Source organism: Lipophrys pholis (assembly GCF_963383615.2).
Source record: "Lipophrys pholis genome assembly, chromosome: 5".
Taxonomy (NCBI): domain Eukaryota; kingdom Metazoa; phylum Chordata; class Actinopteri; order Blenniiformes; family Blenniidae; genus Lipophrys; species Lipophrys pholis.
In genome coordinates, this window is record NC_137628.1 from 28,798,194 (window position 1) to 28,824,361 (window position 26,168).

General features: G+C 41.9%; 4 protein-coding genes across 9 annotated transcripts; all 4 read right to left on the bottom strand.

Moving 5' to 3' along the window:
- Positions 1-169: 169 nt before the first annotated feature.
- polg2 (polymerase (DNA directed), gamma 2, accessory subunit) lies at positions 170-5,778 on the bottom strand. Of its 2 annotated transcripts, XM_080462903.1 has the most exons (8): positions 5,109-5,778; positions 3,915-4,020; positions 3,405-3,510; positions 2,485-2,670; positions 1,720-1,857; positions 924-1,004; positions 667-767; positions 170-545 (listed from the first exon to the last, which is right to left on the bottom strand). In XM_080462903.1, exons 1-8 carry the CDS (start codon positions 5,587-5,589, stop codon positions 380-382), a joined length of 1,365 nt encoding a protein of 454 aa, XP_080319029.1. In that variant the 5' UTR covers positions 5,590-5,778; the 3' UTR covers positions 170-379. The 2 variants fall into 2 exon arrangements, with proteins under 2 accessions (XP_080319029.1, XP_080319030.1); XM_080462904.1 differs by lacking the exon at positions 1,720-1,857 and having other exon boundaries at positions 171-545.
- On the bottom strand, positions 5,773-15,687 carry LOC308109374 (putative ATP-dependent RNA helicase DDX5). The gene is made up of 13 exons (XM_080462902.1): positions 15,468-15,687; positions 13,835-14,015; positions 13,593-13,689; positions 13,327-13,460; positions 12,885-12,950; positions 11,064-11,205; positions 10,737-10,897; positions 10,335-10,507; positions 10,102-10,212; positions 9,897-9,958; positions 9,720-9,779; positions 8,051-8,272; positions 5,773-7,503 (listed from the first exon to the last, which is right to left on the bottom strand). The coding sequence occupies exons 1-13, from the start codon at positions 15,506-15,508 to the stop codon at positions 7,061-7,063; spliced, it is 1,893 nt and encodes a 630-aa protein (XP_080319028.1). The 5' UTR covers positions 15,509-15,687; the 3' UTR covers positions 5,773-7,060.
- A 1,318-nt stretch (positions 15,688-17,005) lies between these two features.
- Positions 17,006-20,027, bottom strand: LOC308110490 (uncharacterized protein). The gene is made up of 4 exons (XM_080464799.1): positions 19,799-20,027; positions 19,124-19,237; positions 18,909-18,989; positions 17,006-17,962 (listed from the first exon to the last, which is right to left on the bottom strand). The coding sequence occupies exons 1-4, from the start codon at positions 19,962-19,964 to the stop codon at positions 17,910-17,912; spliced, it is 414 nt and encodes a 137-aa protein (XP_080320925.1). The 5' UTR covers positions 19,965-20,027; the 3' UTR covers positions 17,006-17,909.
- Positions 20,028-20,828: 801 nt separating this feature from the next.
- Positions 20,829-25,993, bottom strand: LOC308110129 (C-type lectin domain family 6 member A-like). Of its 5 annotated transcripts, none has more exons than XM_080464231.1 (7): positions 25,740-25,992; positions 25,460-25,573; positions 24,850-25,011; positions 24,552-24,700; positions 23,413-23,659; positions 22,767-22,909; positions 20,829-21,970 (listed from the first exon to the last, which is right to left on the bottom strand). In XM_080464231.1, the coding sequence occupies exons 1-5, from the start codon at positions 25,930-25,932 to the stop codon at positions 23,585-23,587; spliced, it is 693 nt and encodes a 230-aa protein (XP_080320357.1). In that variant the 5' UTR covers positions 25,933-25,992; the 3' UTR covers positions 20,829-21,970; positions 22,767-22,909; positions 23,413-23,584. The 5 variants fall into 5 exon arrangements, with proteins under 5 accessions (XP_080320357.1, XP_080320356.1, XP_080320354.1 ...); XM_080464230.1 differs by having other exon boundaries at positions 21,007-21,970; positions 23,413-23,696; positions 25,740-25,993; XM_080464228.1 differs by having other exon boundaries at positions 21,007-21,970; positions 23,413-23,513.
- Positions 25,994-26,168: the final 175 nt, after the last annotated feature.

The following is a 26,168-nucleotide window of genomic DNA, read 5'->3' on the forward strand; positions in this document are numbered from 1 at the left end:
AAGCTGAAAGTGAAATATGAAGCTGATGTGATGAAACTCAAAGCTCCAGAAATGAGAGAAAGTGGTGATATAATTGTGCCATTTTGTTGTTAAAGATGATCTTTAGACTTCACAAGAACACAGTGAACAACTCGATCAAAAACAGCGACTAAACAAAGACACACCAGAGGAAATCTCACCATTCTGTGTTTTTATTAGAAAGTGAGGCAAAAAATATTTATCCAAAAATATCCTACAGTGCGTTCAAATGCAACTTAAGAGTAATAAATAAACGGTTCCAGCCTTTACAGTTTGAATTCTGTAACATGAGTTACAGTTCCACTCACACGTGTGTGTGGTTTTAAAAACAAGGCAGGCATGACTCAGCATCCTTTTATCTTCAGTTACTGTCCGCTACAGAAATGTATCTGGACAGGAACTTCCTGATCTCGGAGATGTGCATCGTCTCCTTGACGGTCGTGTCTCTGCTGCGGACCTGAAGGAGGCCGCTCTCCAGCGTGTTCTCGCCGACCACCACAGTGAAAAGGACGCCCATCTCATCATACCTGCAGCCCACAAACACACAAAAACACACAAGCAAGTTCAAAGGCTGAGGAAAGTAAAAAATTAGTCCTTAATCAGCAGTTGATTCCACGTCATGGATGTTACTGCAGGTTCGAGGCTCACTTTGCGTTCAGCTGCTCCATTGATGTTGGCAGAGTTTCAAGATATCCAGGCCAGGTGGAGATCTTCCCCTCCTGAAACTCCTGCAGAAGGCCTTCGCAAACCTAATCAAGCAATCAAACATGTCATTTTTTCTCCAACGCCCATAATACAATATGAATTAGTATTTTGACTCTTCTGTCACAGACCCTTCTCTCTCTGTTGCACATTAATATATTTCCACTCATTTGTATTTACTGCTCATGATTTGTTTTCCTCACCTGTCTCAGCTCCACTGTGGCTCCCCTACTTATGTTCAACGCCACTTTGACTGGAGTCAACACTGGATGCAACTTTAGAACCTGGAATCAACAATAAGGCAAAACCCAAAGAATGAAATACCAAAAAGAGGCCAACGTTCGTGTTAAAGGAGTCACATTCTCCAGCTTTTCAATCATATTGGATCATAGGAGCTGCATTCACAATCTGCTGTGTCTGTGTGAGCTGGACTGGCTCCGCCCACTCATGCCCATCTTGGGAGGAGGAGGAAGTACTTCCTCTTGTGGTGCCATGTGCCAGAGCAGAGCTGCCTGATTGTGGGAGGAGTCAAAGGGAGGGCCGACCTTGATTGGGGTTGGCTAAACCCCCGATGACACTATATAGGGTTTGATTTCTGATTGGCTGGTTGGAGCAACAGACTTTTTAAAACCTTAAACAAGCCAGGGAGAGAGAGGACAGACTGTCTTCACCTTTGGGGCGTCAGTCCAGGTATGGGGACGATTAGTACGGTTGGAAAACCTTTGGAAAGTGGATTTTGATTAATATGATGCCTTTCAAATCACAGCTGAAAACCAGACTTCTATCTGCTCCTTTATAATAGTTTGTGTGCTGGCTGATGTCGAACTTCCATCTTTCTCTGCGTATCTCTTCAAGAGACCAAGATATTTCAAACAAATTCATTCCCATTGGGTCCTTCTTCTACATCTCGGGCTGAGGCACTGGTGTAACCAGAGATCATAAATGGCAGAAGCACAACTTGTGCACTGGTTGACAAGCGTGAGATGAGCCGTGGAGCACCTTCCTCTGCAGGAGCTTCTGTTTGCGGTCTTCTCGCTTCGTCTGCTGGAGCGAGTTGGACAGAAAAGCCATGACACCACGGTCCACATTCCCCGTCACAGAGACAACATGAGGAACCGTTTTTTTTCCATCCCGACACTAAAGTTGAAAAAAAAAAAATTAAAAAATCAAAAATAAATCGCAGCATGTGAGCAATAGCAGTAGGTGTTCATGTTTGTTTCAAGTCTATTTGACTTTACTGTTCCAGCAAACTCAGTGTAACTTTCACTATAGAGCTACTTTCCACCCTCGTCCTCCACATTCAAGGCTTTTCTCTCATAGCAAGTGGTAACTGATGGTTGACGGCCCAATATTATGATCATTTTCACATTATAAGATATGATGTTAACAGCTGTTCAAATCTATTGGCAACAAAGAGCAGAACTGTTCTCGTGTTAGTTGAAGATTTATCATTTGAAAACTTGTTTATATACAGACTGATCACGTTTTTACACTTTTGAACTACAGATTATCTTGTAACCTTAATGGGTCACCAATAAATTCAAGATTACATAAGTAAGATTTCATAAAACAACTATTAGCCCACCGATTTTATTTACTATCATGGTTTAATTCTTCATGACTGATAATCATCCATTGCTGAAACTAAAAATGTACTGTTCCTGGCGCCACCCAGAGGAGGCCCACTCCACACTTTGACAACCATTGATAAATGCGTCCATATGAGCAACTGATCAAAAAATAAGCGACTGAGTAGAAGCTGACCTGCAGTTTGGAGCGAACGCCGTGGTGCGTGTGCAGCAGCTCGGCGTCTCCTCGACTCCACAGCGTCTCCAGGGTCTCCTGCCCCCAGGGGAAACTGTACTGGATCCTCACGCCGCGAGACGCCGCCGCCACGAGCTCCTCCGCCGGCACCTCGCTGCTGCTGAAGTGGGACGGCGCCAGCGCGAACTGGAAGAGGATGAAGCGTCAGACAAGAGCAACACCATCCGACAGTCGGTCGCTAAAATTTCTTCAAATATTTAAACCCTCCGTGAATACTCGTGAAGTAATAGGAACAACATCTCTCAACAGAAGCTGATTTATACATTTAGTAGTTTCACTTTCATATGTATATTTTATTTCATTAGTGTTTTTCTTTTCACTCTATCGTCAATCATTAATGTTATTAATGATTGCTTTGTATTAATATGTATGTGTGTGTATATATGTATTTCTATTACTATTATTTATCTTGTTTTCTTTGGTTTTGTTGTTTTTTTCTTTTAGGTTTTGGGGTTCTGTTTGTCTGGTATTTTTTTACTTCCACATGTTCACTTCTTCCATTATCTTAGCCAATAATTCTATTTCATTCATATGTGTGACTGTATTTTGTTTGCAAAAAAAAAAAAAGAACATAAAACTATTTGATCTATTTTAATCTTTTTAAGCTCTGTGAAATCCATTTTCCTAAAGGAAGCATTGAGCCTCCTTTCCTTAGCTTAGTGAGAATCCCAACGCGACTTATCATGGCCACAACTTAAACACTTCCGGGGTTAAGGAGAAGTGGATAGGAAAGGAGATAGGAAAGGAGACAGGGGGGACCATTTGGACGCACCCGTGGAATCATCCTGCTTCTATCTAGTTCATGAGGGGTTTTCCTCCTCCAGTCATGTTGGTGGACAGACGGCGCCCCGACTACTCACTTTTCTCCACCACTTCAGCCTCTGACGGGTCCAGTGATCCAGCCACTGAGAAGAGGTGCGAGGAGAGCAGAACCACACCAGAGACGTCTGAGTGACCTCAGCAGGACTGACAAACAAGAGCGGAAACAACGTGTGATAAAACGACAGGAGGACTGTGTTCATATCTGAGCAGTAAAATGTATTTTGAGAGTGAATCCATATCAGAAATTTAGGACAACTTGTGCTGGCCTACAAAAGAGATGAATAGGAAAGCTGTTTTTCCTTTAGAAAACACATTTTAATGAATAGTGTACGACAACAGGAGGCTGGTGCATTGAAGAAAAAGATATGAAATTGAAAAAAAACAAAAAAAAAAACATATGCAAACACTTTAATGATAAATTATTATTGGTCATGTATTTTGGTTATATCACAAAATCTTGAGAATCTGTAATAACGCAGGAGTTTGGCCCACACAGCCCTGCCTCGGCTCATGAAGAGGCAGATCTCAGATAACAGAAGAAGCCTCACCAACCGGAGCCATCTGAAGGCTGGAAGGACGGACCCGCCTCGGCCAGGCCGAACGGCAGCCTCCTGTTCACCAGCTCCAGCGCAGGGACAAACTGCTCCAAAGCACCTTGAACAAGCCACAACACACAGGGACAAATCAGGGAAAGTGAAGTCACACAACCTGGGATGAAATAAGGACATGATCAACTTGTTTTAACCACTTTATTCTAATGTCATGAGAAGACAGAACGATGGGCTCCTGCACCGTGTCACCACTCTTGTTCTCTGGTTATATATATATATATATGTGTGTGTGTGTATGTATATGCTCATGACCATATTTTGCAATTCACATTTATGCGTTTTGACACGTATATAACCAGTAATCTATGAGAGGCTAAATTAGTTGAGCTCTCGTGAGTATTGTGTTTGTAACATGCGTCATAACATTTCAGCGGTACCACAGGATGATCACCTCCATGATCACCTTCTAAATATTCTACTTCGAAACACTGGGTTGCATGACATGCAACCATGATAGTGTGAATGTTTTAGTTTAAGTTCAGGAACTTTCATCTGAATAAAGGTTTGATTATTTTATTTGCAATAACAGCAGAATGGGCGCTGCCTCACATCAATGTTAACTGGTGGGATACACAAGCAGTACAATGCAATAAAAGCATGCAGCAGTGCATGCATTACTGATATCAATCTGAAATATTTACTTCTTATATGTATATATAATGTTTTCTTTATAACACTGTGGCAGGTTCTATTGCCCAGATATTTTTTCCTCTTGCTCTAACAAACTATAGAAACAGCTTGAAGGGTCATATCATCCAGCTCTTCCTCTTGGTCTCGTTGGTCCAGAAACCTTGTGTTCAAAGTTTCTAGCTCCTCCCTGATTTTCCTCCATTTCAATATTGGATCATAGGAGCTGCATTCAGAATCTGCTGTGTCTGTGTGAGCTGGACTGGCTCCGCCCACACATGGAGCAACACACTTTTAAAAAACTGAAACAAGCCAGGGAGAGAGAGGACAGACTTTCTTCACTTCTGAGGCGTCATTCCAGGTATGGGGACGATTAGTACTGATGGGGAAACCATTAGAAAGTGAATTTTACAGGATATGGCCCCTTTAAGAGACATGTAGAGCTATAGTTAGAGAAGCCTGTGTGATTTTACTGAGTCTGACGTGTGATCACATGAAGTTCACCTTGCAGTAAGTTCGTTCTCATAGCAGGGGCCCTGTGCAGGAGCAGCAGAGCCTCCTGGATCAGCTGCTCCTTGCTCAGCTCCGGTCGGTCCAGTAGTCGAGTGAACGTCTCAGAATCAACAACCTTCAGCGGGCATGGTCCTCCTTCACCCCCGCTGCTGCCCACAGAGTCGATCGCAAACACCTGAGCCGAGGACCGGCCCACCGAGTGCCACCACTGGTCCAGCAGGTTCCTCCTCAGCTCGGCGCCCAGAGGTCCGTAGCTGCAGCGCGTCCCGCGGCGGAACCGCTCCGTGTTGGTCCGGCCCGGGGAGACGTAGTAGCGGTCCACACAGAGCTGCAGCAGCGGCTCCGGACCCTCCGAGGGCCCGGCAGCGCTGCAGAGCCTCCGGGTGCACGGACCGGCGGAGACCCACCTCCACGGCCCGGTTCTAACCCAGCGAGCCAACATGACGGCTGCTGCAGAGTCCGGAACCTTCATCAGCTCCTCTTCCTCTGAGATGGAAACATGAATCTACACTTCAACTGAAGCTCCAGTCGCGTCAAACACACGGACAAGTTTAGGAGAGTCTCACAGTTTGTTTTGCCATTTCAATCTATTAAAAACCGTGTTTTCTAGCCGGTGTGTGATCATAATAAACACGTGAAACGTGAACCGGAAATTAAACGTGAAACTTCCGTTTCACTTGACCAAACTTTATTTAAAGTACAAACGTGACGTCACAGGTAATAGTAAGTGTTGGTTGTAGGCCGCAAACTTTCAAATAGTTATACATCATGAAAAAGTATGCGAATACAAAATATATAATTATTTACACCGAATTTATATTTCAAGCCTTTATATCCGTTATTTAAGTCTTAGAAAATTATTCAAAATAAATTAAAACATTTTTCAACAGAAATGTCAGGCTTCTGAAAAGTATGTTCATGCCTCTGCACTCAATATTTGGTCGGACCTCCTTTTGCATGAATTACTGCATCCATACATTGTGGCATGGAGGCGATCAGCCTGTGGCACTGCTCAGCTGTAATGGAAGCCCAGGTTACTATCATAGCAGCCTTCACGTCGTCTGCATTGTTGGGTCTGGTGTCTCTCACCTTCACCTTCTCTTGACAAAACAGAATTCAGATCAGGCCACTTTGCTGGCCAATCAAGCACAATGACATCATAAACCAGATTTAAGCACCTTTGGCAGTGTGGGCAGGTACCAAGCACAGCTGAATAATGAAATCTGCTTCTCCATGAAGCTTGTCAGCAGAAGGAAACATTAAGTTCTTTAAGGTTTCCTGGTAGACTGCGTTGCCTGTGGATCTCAGAAACACCATGCTATCTGCTTTTGCAGTTTCCTTTTCTTCCTTGCCATGAGCTTTCATTTAAATCAAATTGGATAAGTCTGTGGGCCTCAAGATATCAGGTGCAAGGGCGTCCATGATCTAACATTGATTTTTGATACTTATCATCAGAATTATTTGATGTGCCAACACTGGTGTCTTAAAACTGAAGTGATATAATAAAGTCCAAAGTAACCAAGATGTACATTCAAATCACAGCTTCAAACAGACAACATGACAAAAGGTTCCCATTTTCTTATCTTTATTTAAAAGGGCTACACGCACCCTTTTCTGTATTATCTTCATAACATCAATTTAAACATACCACAAACTGAAAACACCATATTACCTAGTAAAAATAAATTACTGAGGAATGTGACAAAAAAACCAACAAAAAAAACAATCAAGGGGAAAAGTGCGGCAATCATGATTGCACTAGGGGAGACTAACTGTGGCTCCCATTTAATGCTGGGGGGGTTTAGTGAATACTTCCAACCCTGCTGTAAGCAAAATAAAGTTAAAACAGTAAAAAGGATAATAACGAGAATAATAGTCATACTGTGGGATTGCAAGACTAAATGAAAATCATGTTGGTTCCATATATTGTGCGTTTACCGGCTCTACTGCGGGAAGGGAGGTGGCATGGGGTAGGGCACCATCGGTGGGGGCGGTGGCTGCTGGGCCTGTGGCGGAGGCTGTGAATTGAATGGGAACGGTGGGTGGTTCATGCCATTCTGGTTGGCCCTCTGCATGGCCCCGAACTGAGGGGGACCCTGGAAGTTTTGGTTACCGAAAGCACCCACCTGATTACCCGGAGCACCAAAATTACCCTGTCCGTTGCTGTAATTGTTGCCATAACTGCCGCCAGAGTTGCCACTGTTGCCTCCGTAGCCGCCACCGTTCTGGGGCTTACTTCCACCAAAGGCACTCTTGTTCCCACCGCCAAACCCCCTATCGCCGTCCCGGTCCCTGAAGCCGCTACCGCCAAAGTTACTCCTCCCACCCCCAGAATACCTATCCCGACGGTCGTCCTTGTAGCCACCTCTTCCCCCCCGGCCACGGCCTGATGAGACAGAGACACAGGAAGACGGACCAGAGTGAGAACATAACGCCACAGCATACAGGTCAGTGACCGTCTCGTCCACAGGCTGCATGTTCAGGAAGTTTGACACATCCGGGTTAAATCCGTTGATCCCGAAAATCTGCAATTGGTTTTCAACAAACTATCCATTTGAAACAGACGTGGTAAAGTAGGAAGACATCTAGAGCGAGGAAGAGTCGGGGAAACTCAGCCCGACTTTTAAACATTTTCAATTGAAGTGTCTCACCGACACAAAGTCGTCGTTACATCTTTATCCTGTTCAGTATGTACCGACGGAAATACAAGGCACAAGCTGAGCCACACCAAGCCTCATCTGTGCCTCTGTATGCGTCAAAAGTCACGCTGCTTAAGCTCTCCACCCTCACCTCTAAGACCGCAAAATCCTCTAACTGGAGAAGATTATCACCGGATTAAAGATCCTTGTGAAAACACTGAAAGTCACATAATCTCACATTGAGACTCCCCCATATGAAATATCCATGTGTAAAAGCGTAACGTGAGATTTTACCTCCTCTGTCCTCTGCCATCTGGATCAGCTTGGGGTTAATGGCCTGGTTGGCCTCGCGGAGCACAGAGATCAGGTGACTGGCTTGTTTCATGTTGTTGGGGGTGAAGAAGGTGTAGGCCGTGCCCGTTTTTTGACTGCGGGCAGTGCGTCCAATGCGGTGGATATAATCCTCAGAGGAGTTAGGGTAGTCATAATTGATGACAAATTTGACATCCTCCACATCTGTGAAAGTGTTGCAGTGTGGCAAAACAGAACATGGAGGCCACACAGGATTTTGCACACCACAACAGCCAGACCAAAGGGAAAGGTTAGCAACTAGGATGGCTGAGGAGGAAACTTGGTCGTTAGGCTGCGGAGGAAAACGTCGTGAGTCAACAGAAGACGGTGTACACATCTACTCCATGGGAATACTACTGTGGGAAGAGAGAAACGATGCACACTCCAGTTGCTTACCATAATCAAAAAAAAAAAAAAGACATCAATCTCCCTTTTGTTACCAAAGGAGAAAAAGATGGATTTAAGCCTTACCATAAAGGAGTATGCATTCACTAGTCCTTTCCCAATGCAGCGAAATCCCCCACAAATTGTCAAGTGACATCCAGGAGCTTCTATGCAGTCGGGCCACGGTATGCACTGGGGCCTCCTCATGAGCCAATATATGGGGACCATCGAGTGGTACCTTTTTTGCAGGTCCAGGTTATTCCCAGTACACTCTCAAAGGAAGCTTGGTATTAAAGGCCGCACTGCACATCTTGCCAAGACAAAATAGACCAAATGCTAATTTGAACAGGAGCCCCTTCAAAAAAAACAGAAAAAGGCCCCAGCATTGAACCCTGTGGGACCCCTAAAGAGAGCACAGAGCAATTCGCCCACCCGTTTCATCAGTCTCATCAAGGCAAGATCTTCCAAGAAGCCAGTGTTCACTTGAGAAAATGTCTCTCGTTGGCAGGTCTCGACATGACTATAAAACGCAGGCGAGGGAGGAACGTTTGGTTTGAGCTGTCTCATTCTGTCTCCTCTCACTAGATGCTCCCACTACCCCCCTAAAGACATGTGCCAGGTCTCATCGAATTTCAGAGGCAAAAAGGATTTCGAACTGCTCTCTCCATTTCAAGAAATCCAGCACTTTGACGGGAAAAAGAAAACAACTGAAAGCTTAGACGAGCCGACACCCATGCTACGAAAGGTAACAATTGTTCCAAATCTCAAACAAGTGACTTGCAGTACAGCGCTCTCTAACACAACAGCATGCAAGGCAAAAGTCACAGCATCAGGCATGTCTTTTCATTTTGTTTTTTTTTTTACGTTTGAGTTGGAAACAGCTGGATGGCATTTGTCAGGTGAAATCCATGGACAGAGAACAGATGTGTATTTGACCAACATCAGAGAGAAAGGCTTAGCCACACAGCCTTTTGAAGATCACTGGCACACAAGACCTTTCACCTCTCTAGGCCCACTGGGTGGCAAGCCAGTTGAGCACTTCCAATATGTCATCCTTCTCCCTCTCGAGGCCTGGGACTGTCATGCCTAGCGCCTGCCACAAAGACTCCACCTTAAGGTGAGAAAAACTCAGAAAATGCATAGAAATGTTAAAGAAAGCAAAACCACTTTCTTTAAAAAAAAGTGTGACACTGATAACAAAGTGGAACTTCTCAAAGAGCATACTGACCTAGGCCGCGGGAGGCCACATCGGTAGCAATGAGAATCGGAGCTTTGCCATATCGGAACTCTGGAGTGAAAAAAGAAGAAGACATTTTTCTCTTAAAAATGCAGCCTGTGGCAAATCCTTTGAAACGAGGCTTCATTCATCCAGTCAGATCTTGGAATGTGATGTTCTCGAGCTCACCATTAAGGACCCAGTCCCTCTCCTGCTGGCTCTTGTCTCCATGGATTCCCATTCCCGGCCACCTGTGGGACGCAGACCGAGCATCACACACTGCCAACTTACAAACATCAGTGTGTTTTTATCCAAATGGACGATGCCAAAGTACAATGAGGATTTTTACTAGCCGTCTCAGTGTTGGACAAAGTTAAGAATGAAGGATGCATACCCATCTCTCCTCATCCTCCTGGTGAGCTCATCGCAACGTCTTTTGGTCTCTACAAAAATGATGGTCTTGTTCTCCTTTTCGCTCATGATCTCCTCCAGTAAACGAAGCAGTCTGACAGGACAGAGGGCGGAGACAAGAAGGTTGGCTACTACAACAGAAATGGCCTTTTATGACTTAAAGAACGATGTTACCAACACAAACAATCATAGCAACTCTAAAGTATATGCACTCACTTGTCCTCCTTCTCCATGTCACTGCAAACATCAACGATCTGCAGGATGTTGTGATTGGCACTGAGCTGCAGTGCGCCGATGTTGATCTGGACGTAGTCTTTCAGAAAGTCCTCAGCCAGCTGACGGACCTCCTTTGGCCAGGTGGCGCTCCACATCAGAGTCTGACGGTCTGGCTAGAAAAGACAAAGAGAGGAAAGTCGATCATTTTCAATTTCACAGCAATTGAAACTCTTCATTTTCACTTTAGGCTTTAATGCACCAGTCAAATGGTCAACATCAGTTTCAATTATTTAACCTTTGGTTTCCGGCTGTTTGGTCATGTTGTGTTTGCAGGTATTTAATTTACAGATTTACAACTACCGTAGATGTAGTCTGTCAAGTTAAGGAAATAGCACAACCTACCCGAATTTGATCCACAATCTTGCGGATCTGAGGTTCAAATCCCATGTCCAGCATGCGGTCGGCTTCATCCAGCACCAGGTAGGTGCAACGGCGCAAATTAGTCTTACCACACTCCAGGAAATCAATGAGACGACCTGGGGTGGCGATGCAAATCTCAACACCTACAGAAGAAAAAAAAAAAGCAAGGAAAAACTAAAATTACACATTTAAATGTAATATCGATCTATTCTTATTGACAAAACATATTTCTTAAAAAATAAATGAATAATAACAATACTGAATGGATCGAGTATCATTTATGCAAAGGGAGTTACAAAGTGTGTATACCTCGCTCAAGATCCCTGATCTGAGGTCCTTTGGGTGCGCCGCCGTAGATACAAGTGCTCTTCAGACGAGAAGCTCGGCCGTATTCAGCAGCCACCTGCTGCACCTGCTGAGCCAGCTCGCGAGTTGGTGCCAGCACCAAGCACTAAAGAGACCAGAAAGAAAGAAATCACATTTGACTTTGTTCACGCAATACTTTCTTTAGGTACAGATGTTCCAGCAAATCCTTCAAGCAAATAACTAATTAGCCAATCAGATGGCTGGACCTCGATGTATTTAGGCATGTAGACATGAGCCATTGAAGTTCCAGAATGAAGCCACGTTTACACGTACCCGGGTATTTACAAAAACTGTGATATTTCTGTGCATTTACACATAAATGCAGCTACAAGTAAAAAAACAACTAAAAAAGATTATTTCTGAAACCTCCGACAAACTGTCTTCGTTTGCATCTAAAGAGGTAGGCGGAGAATCACGTCACAGTATGTGATGGAAGCAACATCTGTGTGAAACCAGCGTTTGCAGTTTACGGTGACGATATTGGATCCCGTGAACACAGTGCTTGTTTTTACATTTTCAGTTATAATATATTCTACCGCCACATTTAGGAGCAGCTCCGCTTCTTTATGGGTCCGAAACAAACAAACCGCGCGTTGAAAAAAAACAAAGCCATCCCTGTCCGATTGGCTGTCATGGCTTCATGCCTCTCGTCACACTGCCCCCTACAGGTTCAACATGCTCATAGTAGCTCCAAACCAACTATATATGCAGGTCAGTGTAAACTAAGTTTTTATTGTAAACGTAGAGGGGGAAATATCAGTTTTTGTAAAAACACGGGTAAGTGTAAACGTGGCCTGATAAAGAAGGTTGTTGGTGCCAGGCCGGCTGCTCTGATTAGTTCAGAAAATGCTGATTTACTGGGATTTTCATGCACAACCATCCCTTTGGATTTACAGAGAATAGTCCCCGAAAAAAAAGAGAAAATATCCAGAGAGCCGAAGTTCTTGAGGAAAATGCAAGAGTTCACAGAAGACTGGTCAGACTAGTTTGAGAAGATATATAAAGGGAATAGTAACTTAAATGACCACTCATTACTACCAAAGGGCAGAAGAGCGTCTCTGATTGCACAGGTCAAACGGTGAAGCCGATTGGCTACAGCAGCAGCAGCAGATCACACTGGGAGTCACTCCTCTCAGCTCAGAACAGGAAACCGACACTGTAACTCTGAAACTGTAGTTCATATAAGTTCACAAAGAAAATTCTAATAGAAGATAGAAAATCATTGGCTGGTCGAAGGAATCTAGATTTCTGCTGCAACATTCAGATGGTAGGGTCAGAATTTACCCTGAGCATCATGAAATACAACAAACTGTATCAGTGGATCTGATGGTGCTGTAATGATGTGTTGGATACACCGGAGTACCAGCTGTACATTGTTTACATGCCACAGCCGACCATGTCCATTCCGTTATAACTACTATATAGTGATGCATCTTAGGATGGGTACTTCAGCAGATAACAAAACACAAGCCGGAGCTCAGATCATCTTAAACACAAAAATTAGTTCATTGTGCCCCAACAGCCTCCATAGTCTGAAGGCAATAGGACGTCAGACTTGGTACTATGAAGGTGTACTTATAATAACGTGGCCAGTGATTATATCTGCATATATGCAACGACTTCTGTGTCTGTCATATTATTGTATTTTGTTAAATTAATTGAATGACTGAGTAACTTTATTCCACTCTAAAGATATACGTTCCCAAAGACAAGCACAGCAGGCAATCCTCTTTAGGTAAGACAGTTTATCACTATAGTACTTACAATAGGTCCATCCCCATGCTCCAAGAAGGGCTGATGTTGAATGTGCACAATTGCAGGCAGAAGGTACTAAAAAAATTAAAGACAAGGTGGATGAGTTTAATGTCATTTCGATGAGTAGAAACACATCAGTGCTTCCAGAAAGTGCATTTATCACATTAGGTTGGAGTGTTAACATTGTTTAAAGTTGCAACTTCACTTCTTTAATGGGTTTATATTTTACAGTTTCACCCTACTGTGAATCTAATGTCACTTACTCTAGGTAGCAGTGTAACGCACATCATATATCAAGTATACCTAATCGTGATTCAATAAGATTAGTCATACCAATGCCAACCAATAACACTAGTAGCGTTTGCTTTTTCTGTATTTGAAGCAAAGCACATCTACCTTGATTTGAGTTTGAGGAAGAAATATTTGACCAACTTCCAAGTATTCCACTTACTGCAAGAGTTTTCCCAGACCCAGTTTGAGCGATGCCGACCATGTCTTTGCCACTCAGGGCAACAGGCCAACCCTGCGACTGAATTGGAGTTGGATCGGTCCAGTTCTGCTTAACGATGATATCCATAACGTAGCCTGAGGAGGAGACGAACGCTGGTTACACTCAGACAGTGATGACAGCCAGAATCTGAGACAGAACTCTCAGTATAACAGGGAGAAGCACTGGGGCAATAGGTTTGGGGTAATGGAGCATGTTTTGCAACTCACTGGGAAACGCAGCTTCATGGAATTTTATAAGTGGTTTGGGGCAATCTCTGCCTTTGACTGTGACTTCTTTGCTTCTTCGGTACTGTTCAACCTCTTGCTGGAAATGAGAATACAAATAAAAATGACTGACCACACATTGCTACTGACTTTTCCGTTTCTGCCTAATCTGAAATAATTCAGTGTATTAAAAGAAAAAGACAAAAGAGTGGAAAGGTGGATTTAAAAGAATAAATAAGGCTCACAGGTGGTCTGCGGGTAGTATCTGGGTGTTCCTGGTAGAAGTTCTTTTGAAACTTTGGAAGCTCGTCAAGGTTCCAGTGCTTCTTTCGAAGCCTTTCGCCGGGGTTGCCAAACTTTCCCGGGGGAGGTCCGCCCCGGTTTCCTCCTCCACCACCTCCAAAGCGAGGGGGACCGCCGCCATACCTAACAAAGAAGACATGAATCAACAAAAATCCTCCATCACAATGATTAAAGCTGCAGACCAGACAGTTAAAAGTCCAAGTCAGCCAGAGTTGTCATCGCCCACTGATCAAGAGAGAAAATCGTGGTTTAACTGAAAGATCACATGTGGCAAATTATGATTAATCCTGTTTTCTTAAAGACTTTGGGAATGAAAGATTTTGTTAAGGAGTGTTGAGACCAGCGGGTAACAAAAAGCCTGATGAGAGGGAAGCGCCAATGACAAAGGAAGGAGTCATAGCGGAGCGGACGTTAGCGCTTTCTCCTCATAGTGAGAACATCATGGGTTCAAATTCTGTCCTGGCCTTCGTGTGTGGAGTTTGCATGTTCTCTCCATCTGCCTCTTCTGGGTACTAAAGTTTCCTCCCATAGTCCAAAAACATGAGGTTAATTGATGACCCTAAATTGCCCCTTGGTGTGAATGAGAGTGTTTGCTCTGTGGGGGACTGTTGATCTCTCCAGGACGTGTCCTGCCTTCACCCATAGTCAGCTGGGATTGGCTCCTGCATCCAGCAACACTTCTGATGGATGCATGACAAGGGAAACACTCCTGCTAACAATTATTCTTAATGACCCTGTTTACAAAGTGAGACTAAATTAAAAGTGTGCACCTGCATGGGCTGGAAATTTGAAAGAAACTTCTTCGACTATGAATAAATCCCTTTTTGTGTGTGTGTGTGTGTGTGTCTTTTCCCGTTTAAAATGAAAAGAATCCACGTTAAACAATTACTTTATTGGCTCTATAATAGATTAAGAATGAAATACCTGTTGAGTACAAGCTGAAGGCAACAACAGTTGCTCATTTAGGATCGGATGGTTTCCTATAGAAGAGTAGTTTACAGGTAACTTGAAGCTGTTTGTATGTGTGTGTGTGTGTGTGTGTGTGTGTGTGTGTGTGTGTGTGTGTGTGTGTGTGTGTGTGTGTGTGTGTGTGTGTGTGTGTGTGTGTGTGTGTGTGTGTGTGTGTGTGTGTGTGTGTTGTCATCACTGAGTTTGACCCTTTTACTCCGAGATAATTACAGGATTTAGTTTCGCCTGCAGTTGTAGCCCCTCCGGGGACTACTGCCAGTCCCGGAGAACGTTGTTAAAAATAAACCGGGCCTCTGCGACACAAAGCTCGGTGTGCGTCACACGAGCCGATAACCGGCGGCGGGCGGCTCCGGCCCGGACCCAGCCTCCGACACACAGCCGCCGCTACAAGCTGCCATTTTAACTGCGATCAACACGCAAACTAACATTACCCTCGAAGAAGGGAGGTCTATTAAACTTTCCCCACATTCACCACGTGTGGCCAGCCGTTGATCTTACAGTACTAAACATGTTGACAGGGTCGTGTTGATTAATCTCTCGCTGTCAGAAGCCGTGACAGCGCCGCCGCTACTAGCGGCTAACGCCGAGCAGCTCAGCGACACTCACCCTCTATCTCTGCCGCGGTCTCTGTCTGAAAACCCGGGCATGGTGGAAGCGAACTATCCGGAAAAAAGGATTTGGAGGGAGAAAAAAAATACAGCCCCGGGAATTCAGTGGAGGGCAGGAATCTGCACCGGACAAATAAAAAGAAAATGCCGGCAGACAAAACACCGACCGGGGAGAAGGAAGTGAGGTCAGGCCGGGGCGGATGACATGGTATCAATCCGCGTCACACGATACGCTTCGGAACTTCAGTTGGCACTACTTTGTGTCTTCTTCTTCTTCTTCTTCCAGTTTTCCGACAGGCTGTACGCCGTACGGCATAATGCTGCCCTCCATCGTCCAAACAAGATATTACTCCACCAGCTCAAATCCTCTCATGTAACTCGGAGGAATGGAGGAATGGAGGAATTTTAACATTGTCTTTCCAAGAGAGTCAAAGTTTTCCCATAACTCTAAAACCGTTTTCAAGGAAAACACCACCAGACCCTGATCAGACAGATCTTCAAACAGCTTCTGCCTATGACAAGAGTATATCTTACAGCGAAATAACATATGAACCACCCTCTTTGATTCCCCACACTCACACAAACCATCCAGATGTTTTCCAATCACTTTTAAACTACTTGCCAGACAGCAACGCCCCAATGTCAGCCTGGTTAAAATAACATCATCTCTCCGTCTTTGCGTCCCCGCAGCTGCCGGGCGTCATGAGGCCCGCGGGCCATAATGTGGCCCTTCACCTCTGCTTCACCGGCCCTCAGGGTGTCAAAGAAAGATGGAATCAAATGGAAATTACTGGTATTATTGTATCCAAAATCATAAACACAATATCATCATAGCACATCATCATAATATAATATAATCATGATATAATCATAGACATAATATATTTATATACTTTATAATGCCTATGTCTAAAATGGTCACATGTTTCATGTTATCGGCCATTTTTACATTATTGTTTGGGTCTAGCATCTTGGATGACGGAGCTTTAAAAAAAGATGGTAAAAGAAACATAGTTTTTTTTTAATATACTGAACTTGAAATTTATATATATATATATATATATATATATATATATATACATATATATATATATATATATATGAGAACGACTGATGCAACAGTGAGTCATAAAAATCACTTAAACAGCATCAACAACAGCTTCTTTATCAAGAGATAATTCTTATAGAGCAAATAGTAATAATAGGTAATAATAGGTAATATAATAGCAAATATTTTTCACATGACCTGTCGGAGCCATTTTATATTTGATATGTATGTATTGTTTATTAATGCTTCTATTTCTTCACCAGTAGCCTGGCCTCATGTGCAAGTTTTATGTTCACCCACTAGGGGGAGTTTGGGTAATGTGAGCCTCCAGGTGATGGAGGCCAGGTGTGCAGGACACCTTGTCAGGGAGACACGTTCGTATCGTGGCAGAGGCCGAAGAGAAATAGAGTTCCTTCATGAATAGTGCTGTTCCACCTTATGGAGTTGGATTCTTTTTTTTTTAAACAATAATTTAAACAACTCAATTTGTCGAAATAGTTCAAAGAATTCAGCTCTTTACTTTAGGAAATTTAACATTATTCAACAATGGACAGCAATAGTCAACAATACATTTGTTTTGAAGGTATTGTTTTATTGTAATGATCATTGCATGAATAAATGTGCAGTACTTAACACATTATGGGTTTTCTTCTCCTTTCCCAGGACTAATGAGGAACTAATGCAGGAGGAACATCCTGCAGCCGATGAGAGGATGAACTCTGGTGACGGGTTTTATGTGAGGTTAAAACCGAGAGCTGGTCTTGAGTTGATTTCTTTTGCATTCCTTTTTATGCAAACGACAGACAATCAACAATTACCATGTAGTTCAATAATGATATTTACCAATTTTATAATTTTTCATCAAGCTTAACATACTACGTGCTTCAAAACCGACTAAGCTTTATTGTAGTTCATAAGTCATTATTGCCACCTGGCTGGGTGTGTAAACACACGTACATTGTTGTACACAACAATAATGCTGTTAAAAAAGGGAGTTTTCCTTTCCACCATCTCTTATGGTTGCTCATGTGGATTTGTTGGGTTTTTCTTTTGGATATGACTGTGCTGTATTTGATGCTATAGAAATCAAATTGAATTGAATTGTATTGAATTATATATTAAAAACAATATTCCATTCAACTGTAATAAGCCCAAGAGTCAAGAATGAAGAGCAGTAAAAGAATCTGAGTATGTTGGGAATGTTTTGTGTCGTTTGTGTACGACCTTTTGATGGTAAACAATACACAACATCATATTCATAACATAACCAAAACTGCTAAATCGTCAAAAAATAAATAAATCATTGTTTTGTTTCCAACTATACAAAATGATTCCAGAGCTGCTCCTCTGTTTGCCCATGCTGTGTCCTGTCGTCAGCGGCCAGCCCTCCACTCAGTCATCATGCCAGTGATTCTCCTTACATATCTTCGGTTTCTTCTGCTTGGCTGTGAGAGACGAACATAAAGTCAGTCACTTTGTAACTGTGTATTAACGTGGCTTTAATTCAGCCACAACACTTGGCCTGCTAAAAATATCTAAATATCAATCGTTTAAAACCACGGGGCCACGTCTTGTGTCCCTGGTACAACAGAAAGATTCTTGTCTGGATTGTCTGGAGGCAGGTTAGGACCAACATCTGGACTTTCCTTTTCCCGTCAGAGTTGTGTTAATTCATCGAGAGGGAAATGTATTATTTATTTTATACATAGAGAAAGCAGAATGTCACAAAAACAGTGTTTTTAAAATATATATATAGAAATAATTGAACCTTAAACAGCAGTGTTAATATCATTAAAGATATTTATATTATCGTCATAATGGCCACTATAGTTATACCTAATTTATTTTTGTGATGATGAGTTAGTAGTATTAGTCGTGATGTAATCAAAGTCCTGGGATGTTTAATGCTGATAGTCTCTTGGGTCCATTTGTGCCGTTGATAATACATCTTTTCATTTGGACTTCTGTCTGCTAAGTGCACACAGGAGGAACTACTGCATGTTCACCTCAGCAGAGAAAAGGATGTGCACTTCCCCTATTTCCTTCTGCTATTTCATGGATCATCTATTAAAATAGGTGATGCAAGTAAACAAAATGTCACACACACACACACACACACACACACACACACACACACACACACACACACACACACACACACACACACACACACACACACACACACACACACACACACACACACACACACACACACACACACACACACACACACACACACAAAAAACAAAACAACAACAACAACAACAACTGTTAACAGATTCCTGTAAAACTCAGCATGGCTGTGTCTTTGACTGCATTTACAGGTTCACTTCCAAGACGTGAATCACCCATAATGTTTATAATCTGGCAGGATTATAATACTCATCTTACTGCAGAAAGTGGTGAACAGTTTGATGTTATCAGCCTTTAACTGCTCGATGGTTCTCCTCAGTTCACTGTTGGTTTTTTTCACTGTTGAAGGAAGGCGAGTGACAAAACAGTGACAGGTAAGTATTTCTATATGCTGGAAGAGCCGACGTGGGTAAATATATCTGGTGTGTCGTGTCTGATGACGTTTTGTGGGAATCAAAGAGATAGGAAAGTACTTTCCACTCCGAGGCAGACGATGCCGATCACGAGGAGAAGACAAAAGAGGCCCAGAATCACTAAATCGCTCCGGATATGTTTCTTCCTTCCAGAGTTTTCTTTCACAAAAGACACTAAACAAGCAAAACAGATTTATTTCTTTAAAACACATTGGAGACATGAAAACATAGCAGACTGAGATAATCTATTACAAAAACACATAAAGACACTAATTTTCACTCCTGTGGCTCAGCTGAGGACATTCAGTCAGAGTCTTTCCTTCCAGTGCAGCAAGTCGTTGTCAGTCGGAGAGTTTTCTGCCTCTGAACTGGGTTTCACCCACACTTACTGTCCACATCCATCAATCCATCTACCTTCACACTTAGAGCAGATCTCATCCGGGACACAAGGTCAGTCCATCGGAGACAAACACAGAGAGACGGACGATCACAGACACTCATATTCACAACCACATGTAAGCGCGAGAAAATGAGTTTAAAAAACAAAACAAAACAAATTCCACACAAATGTTACAAAAACCAAGGTCAAGTCCCATAAAAACACAATTTGACGCCTATTCAGAGGTTACGCTTTGCAATTCCACACTTTTTCTGGCCCAAAACATAAAACCGATTAAAATTAGGATCCTCCTCTCTTGTGTGTTTGTTTGTTTGTTTGTCTTGTCGTGTCCATACCTGTGTGCTGAGCTGGTGCAGTTGGGGATGGGCGCGCCACCCAGGGATTTTCATACACTTTCAGACTTTCTGCACTAACGTAGACCTCCATTCCATTTTCTCTGTCGCCCTGGTCATACGGAACCTCCTGGATGACCCCCGGCTCAGCGCGCTGTCGGCTCGACATCTTCAAACTGTCATTTCACGTCAAACACTCACCTGGCAAACAAAAGCAGACAAACAAAAGACCACGGAAGGAGGAAGTCGACCTGTTCATCAGCGACGGTTAAATTCTGACTCAGTTTGTAGAAATGAGGAGGAACAACAGCTGACAAAACTCATGAATGGATCTCTTTTATGTTAAATGTAACTATCAATGGAGTTAAGTGGATAAAGTCTCACAGAGATTATTGACTTTTTAAACTTAATGGACAGAAAAATATTACTATATAAACCATGGATCATACAATAATCCAAACATAAACCAAAGATTGTCTGGGATTATTTTATTTAGAGAGAATAAAACCCCTTTTTTTTTTAAAAGACACACTAAAAAACTGTTAAATTATCAATGAAATTGCCCTTAAAAGGTGAAAAAGATAAATAAGAAGCCCAACTTCATTCACTCATTAACACTCACTGGTGGCTTTATATATTGAAAAATATACATCACTTTACATCAGCCTACAGCTTTTCAGTCATTCATGTCTTCCTTGCGTAAAAATAAAAACATGTTTAATATATCCAAGGTTAATAGTTAATCCTTAATAAAACTCACACCAAAAATATAATTGTGGAGAAAATATAAATCGATAAGAGTTATAAATGCATAGCTCATGATCAAACTACAAAAATGTAAAACCTGTACACTATTCTCAGTTAAAAAAAAAAAAAAATGCATATCTGTCGCAAAGAAACATGGTAAATAAATGTTAAAACACTTTGATGTACTTATACAAACTTTCAAAAGTAAATGCAGTTTTTTAACTGTATGTGGAAAAGTTCAAGTTTGTCAATTGGATAAATTAAGTTGCATAAATGATTAAAAAAACACAATTTATTGTTTTTATTCTTTGTAAGTATCACTTATACAACTTTGTATTTATGATGAGGGACCGAGCCCGAAAGGCCTGGAGGCAAGGACCCTACTGTTATATGTTTATTTTTCCCGTTTGTCTTGAATTATTCTGTCAGTTATAGAAACGTCTGGTCAAACTATGAATCACACTGTAAGTACAACATGTCTTAAATTTATTTTTGTGCATTTCATAGCGCCAACAAAAACATGATTGAAATATCTGAGTACAGAGGCTTATTCATACAGAAGATTGATAGAAAGTACAATATCAACATTCATCCATTTCACAAAGCTCAATAATACACTTTTGTTTTTTTGTTGTAAGTTCTCTTTGTGTCCAGGACGTACAGGAGAATCAAAATGCTATTTTTTGGCTCATCTTATTCTGAAGTAGAAATACAATAAGATAATATTATGCAGTTAAATAATCATAAACAATGTGTACTAGAGTTACAGGATGTTCCAGTTCAGGCACAGAGGAGGCAGGAGTGGGCCGGGCTTAGCTGGATGAAGTTTCCTCTGAGGTTCCGGGGGCTGAAACGTGACGTGAAGCCCACCCTTCACGACACCAATATTGCAATAATAGTCAATAACGTGATCATTTCGGCCAATTTAAACATAATTAAGTCAATAACGTACTAAACATCCAATAGTGTAATAAAATATTCAAAACCAACAATGTAGTAAGATTTTGACGATAATTAAATCAGTTATTACATTGATACATAGCTGCTATACCCTAGTATTGAGAATACACATTTACTTTTACTGGCTTTATTACATTTTATCACATTTAAAATGGCCAAAATTAAAAGGTCATTGGCAGATGTCCCACTATAGGCCATTATTACATTATTGCTTGCTACAGAGGTACGGAGTGCAGTGGAGTCCTGATGATGATGATGATGATGATGATGATGATGATGATGATGATGATGATGATGATGATCTTGTTTTCTGTGTTCATGATGTGTTGCAGTCTTTCAGCAGGAGGCAGCGCAGAATCTACATAGTGAGGGTGCGTCAGAATAAACCCTCCCCTCTGCTTTCCTATCCACTTTACCTAAACCCCGTGGATGACGTCACAGGCTCAAGGAAAGGTGTTAGGAGACTTCCTAAAGGAGTTAGGGAAAGACGATCACGTTGTTGTGACAATCAGACCACACTTCCACTAGGTGGCGTAATAATAATCAGACAATGGTGAAGGTAAGTGACGTCTGTCATGGTGAAAAAAACTAGAAATGTCAGAAAAAGTAGTATAAAAGGTGATTTCTCTCACTTCCCCCTGAGGCTCTAACCTCTGATATAATGTCAAATATGTCAAGGTTTGAATGTAAATCAAAGGAAAAGAGGAACTAAAGGGAAACGGCTGGCAGGTGAGTAAAGAACCAATCAGAGCGAGAAGAGGCTGCAAACACTGACTTTTGAGAATTCCAACACCTTATCATGGCCGCCACTTAAACACTTCTGGGGTTAAGGAGAAGTGGATAGGAAAGGCAATAGGAGGGACTGTTAGGAGACAGGAGGGACTATTAGGAGATATGAGGGACTGTTAGGAGATAGGAGGGACTGTTAGCAGATAGGGGGGACTGTTAGCAGATAGGAGGGACTGTTAGGAGACAGGAGGGACTGTTGGGAGATAGGAGGGACTGTTGGGAGACAGGAGGGACTGTTAGGAGATAGGGGGGACTGTTAGGAGATAGGAGGGACTGTTAGCAGATAGGAGGGACTATTAGGGCACACCCACAGTGATGTGGTCAGTAAGGACGTCCTCACTGGTAAAATACAAGATGAACTTGTTGATTAAAGCTCGAACCAATCCCAGCTGACACGATATGAAAGCTATACCTGTGTAGAGTACATCATTGTCACCTCATATAAGAGAAATAATCTAGCAGAGTACCAACTCACCTTAATCTTTTCTTAATGTTTTCTGACAGATAAAGTAATGCTTTTCATTACAATTTATATTCTTCCAGTTTGTGAATTTTGAATTCCCTGGAAAAGTGCTAACACAGTCTCCGTTTCTTTTGGGCATTCTTGGCATCCAGAATCTAGAAATAAACACAACATGTATTAGTGAGTGACAGCAAGCTGTTTATATAAACAAAAAAACCCTCAGAATTGTATTTGTTAATAAACGTCTGCAGAAGCCTGCAGAAAATCTAAGTTTCATTCATTTTAATCAAGTATAAAAGAGCCTCTCAAATATGCAGCTCGCTTTCTCAGGAGCAGGATAAGAAAAATGTGGGTTACGTACAAGTATATCATAGAGATGATGATTTTCTTGTGGCTGCTCCACAGAAGAATGTGATTTGTATATTTCAAATTGACACACGAATAATATATATATATAGTTTGCTAAAGCTTTGCCTCCATTAACCCTGTTGACTGTTTTTTGTCTCTCTTTGTGTTTCCATATAAACTAATATATTTAAGACGTTATCCTGAAACATGTAACTCGTGAGTATAAAGAGAGGAAAATATGAAGTGATGAAACATTATGTGGAAAGGAGGCGAATGCTTTCGTGAGTGCAGAGGTGAATGGAATCCTCACTTCGTGGTGGCAACTGAGCCATTGACCCATTTCCAAACTCTGTTCTTCTGTCGGTCAGTCAGGCCAATCCAGACCCGCAGTCTGAATGAATTCACAAACTCCTACAATCCAGAGACAATAACATAATTACAAGAAAATAAAAGGTTAAAAATAATCAATCAGTTGTGGATTTCTATGCAGTGACGTCGTGCTGAGAGTCCTGAGGGTCCTGAGGGTCCTGAGGGTCCTGAGGGTCCTGACGGTCGAGCTGAGTCACAATCAAAATGCCACGTTGTCATTTTTAACTGTGAAAGTCAAATATCTGTGATTGTATTATATGCAAGGTTAAAAACAGTTGATTAAACCGTCGCGTTATCTTCAATCATCAACTGCTCAGTCTTTGGGTCATTAACCCTCTAGTCTCCAGAATGATTTAAACATGATTTGAATAAATCCAAGCGCCATCCTACTCCGTCTGACGGGCTAGAAGAGCTGGTTAGTAAATGTATTCTTATTTTAAGCAGGGCATTTTGTGCCACTGAAGCTCAAGTGCAGTTTTTCTCTATTTTTCTTTTTTGCATATTTCTAAGATAAATGCATTAAACACGGGCTGGGAGAAAATATTGTGGAGTCTAGAATAAATATGGCAAAATAGCACCTATCTGAACAAGTAGTATTACTAATGTGTTGTATTTTCTGGTATTTCCTTCGATTTACTATTGTCCAGTTCTAAAGAAAACATAAGGAGAAAAACAATCAACTACAGTCACTTGGCCTCTAAAGGCTTATGGCTGTCCTAACAGGGATTTATTGTGCCCTCTAGTGGTTGAAAGAGTTATGACTGTAGCAATGAAGGAAGTCAAATTAAGACAAAGAGAGAAAAATGTCTGCATTTAATGCAGCCAGATAAATGTATTTCAAATGCAATGGAAAATAACTCTAAATGAAAAATGTCCACAATTATTACAGGCCGAACTGTACACAGCAGATCAGAAACAAAAGAAGCAAAACATCAACAATCCAAAAATGAGTGTTTCATCAATAACAAAGGGTTTCGTACTGAATTTATTGGCTGCTTTTTAAAAGCAGGTTTCTAAGGTTAACAGGGAATTATATAAAAGCAGCACGTTCAATCCGGGGAAGCCGTTACTGCTACTCACCTGTTCCTCCTTGTTGGATATTATCACCAGGTTTGCACTACGAGTTTCACAAAATGCCTTGCTCTGTTCCCAATTTCGTTTCAAAGCGAGTTTGAAGTAGCAGCTTTGGCCAAACAGTGTCCATTCGGCAGGACAGCATAATGTCGCGTCTGTGAACACAAACTCTTTCAGTGGCAGTACTGCAACGGAAAAATCCACTTAAACTACTTTAAAACTTCTTTATAACCACGTTCTATTCAACATTCGTGGGCGAAAAAAAAATAAAATCATCAAAATCATTCGACATAACATTACTCACCAATCTGCTGCTGTAATTTTTCACTCTTTTCGGTGAGGTTGGCATTGAGTGTTTTCATGTCAGCGTTACTCCTCAGTAGCGTTTCTCGCTCTGCGAGCAGGTCGACTTTTTCCACATGCAGTTGGTTCCTCTCAGCTGTCCAGCCCTTTTTACCAAGAACCACTGGCACAGAAAGAGTCCAACACGTACACTTTGAAAAGCTATAGTGTGTACATTGTGCAATCTTATGCACGACAAAACCACGTCGCCGACTTAGATTCTGCCTTCACAGAGGTGGAGATGTTCAGTTTTATCTGGGAGCGTCGAAAGGTGTTTGATGAAGTTTGTAATCACACATTATTTAGGCGAGACTCCGTTGCATTTAAAGACTTTTTTTGTATTTGATCTTATTTGTGGAGCCACTCGCGTTTATGTTGAAATCAGTCGAAGGTATCAGTAATTCTTATTACTTTAATGCACTATAACTGCAAAACTTAACAGATAATTAAATTAAATCTCACAAAAATGTATCACTGCTGGACTTTAACTTCTAGTGTTGAAGTGGCAGCATGCAAATAATGTGTAATTCAGACAGTCTGCAAAAGGTATATCTTAGATATCGTATTCTTACCGAGGACCAACAAGGCGATGACCAGGATCAGGAGGAAAAGACACAGAAATCCCAGAAACACAGCAGCAGATCCCAGTAGATCCCTCTTCCTGGGACTTATACTCTGTGGAATAGCTAAAAACACAAATAAAGAGTGAAAATCATTTAGTACTTTAGATGTATTATATCTTTATAAGTCTGTTTTATTAAAAATAAAAAAATAAAAAAGGTCATAAAGGATTTTTCTCCAGCAAAGCAAAAACAAATACACAGTTTAAAAAAAAGTGTTTGCATATAAAACCTGTTTGACACTCGGATACGGAGACACTCTGCTGTTGATCCTGAGTCCCGTTTTCTGCCATATTTGGCGTTGTGATTTCTTCTGCGCAGTAGTTGTCGTAAATTATCACGTCGTCACAGATTTCCATGCGTCCATCCGCCCTCCTGTCCACCTTCTTGGTGAGGTCTGGCATCGTGTAGTGATCCTCTGACATACTGAAGTCTGACCTTCACTCAGTTGTAAGATGCGCCCTCAGCTTCGACCCCGTCAATCTGACAAGTTGAGCGTTATGTGTGTTATTTGCTGTTCAGAAACAGAGAAGTTAAGCAAATCACTTTCCCACCATTGTGAAGAAAATAAGGGAAGTTTGTAAAAGTTACAAACTTCACAGACTTTGACAGACAGTAAAAGTTACTGATTAAATCACGTCGGGCACTGAAGCACCAAAGT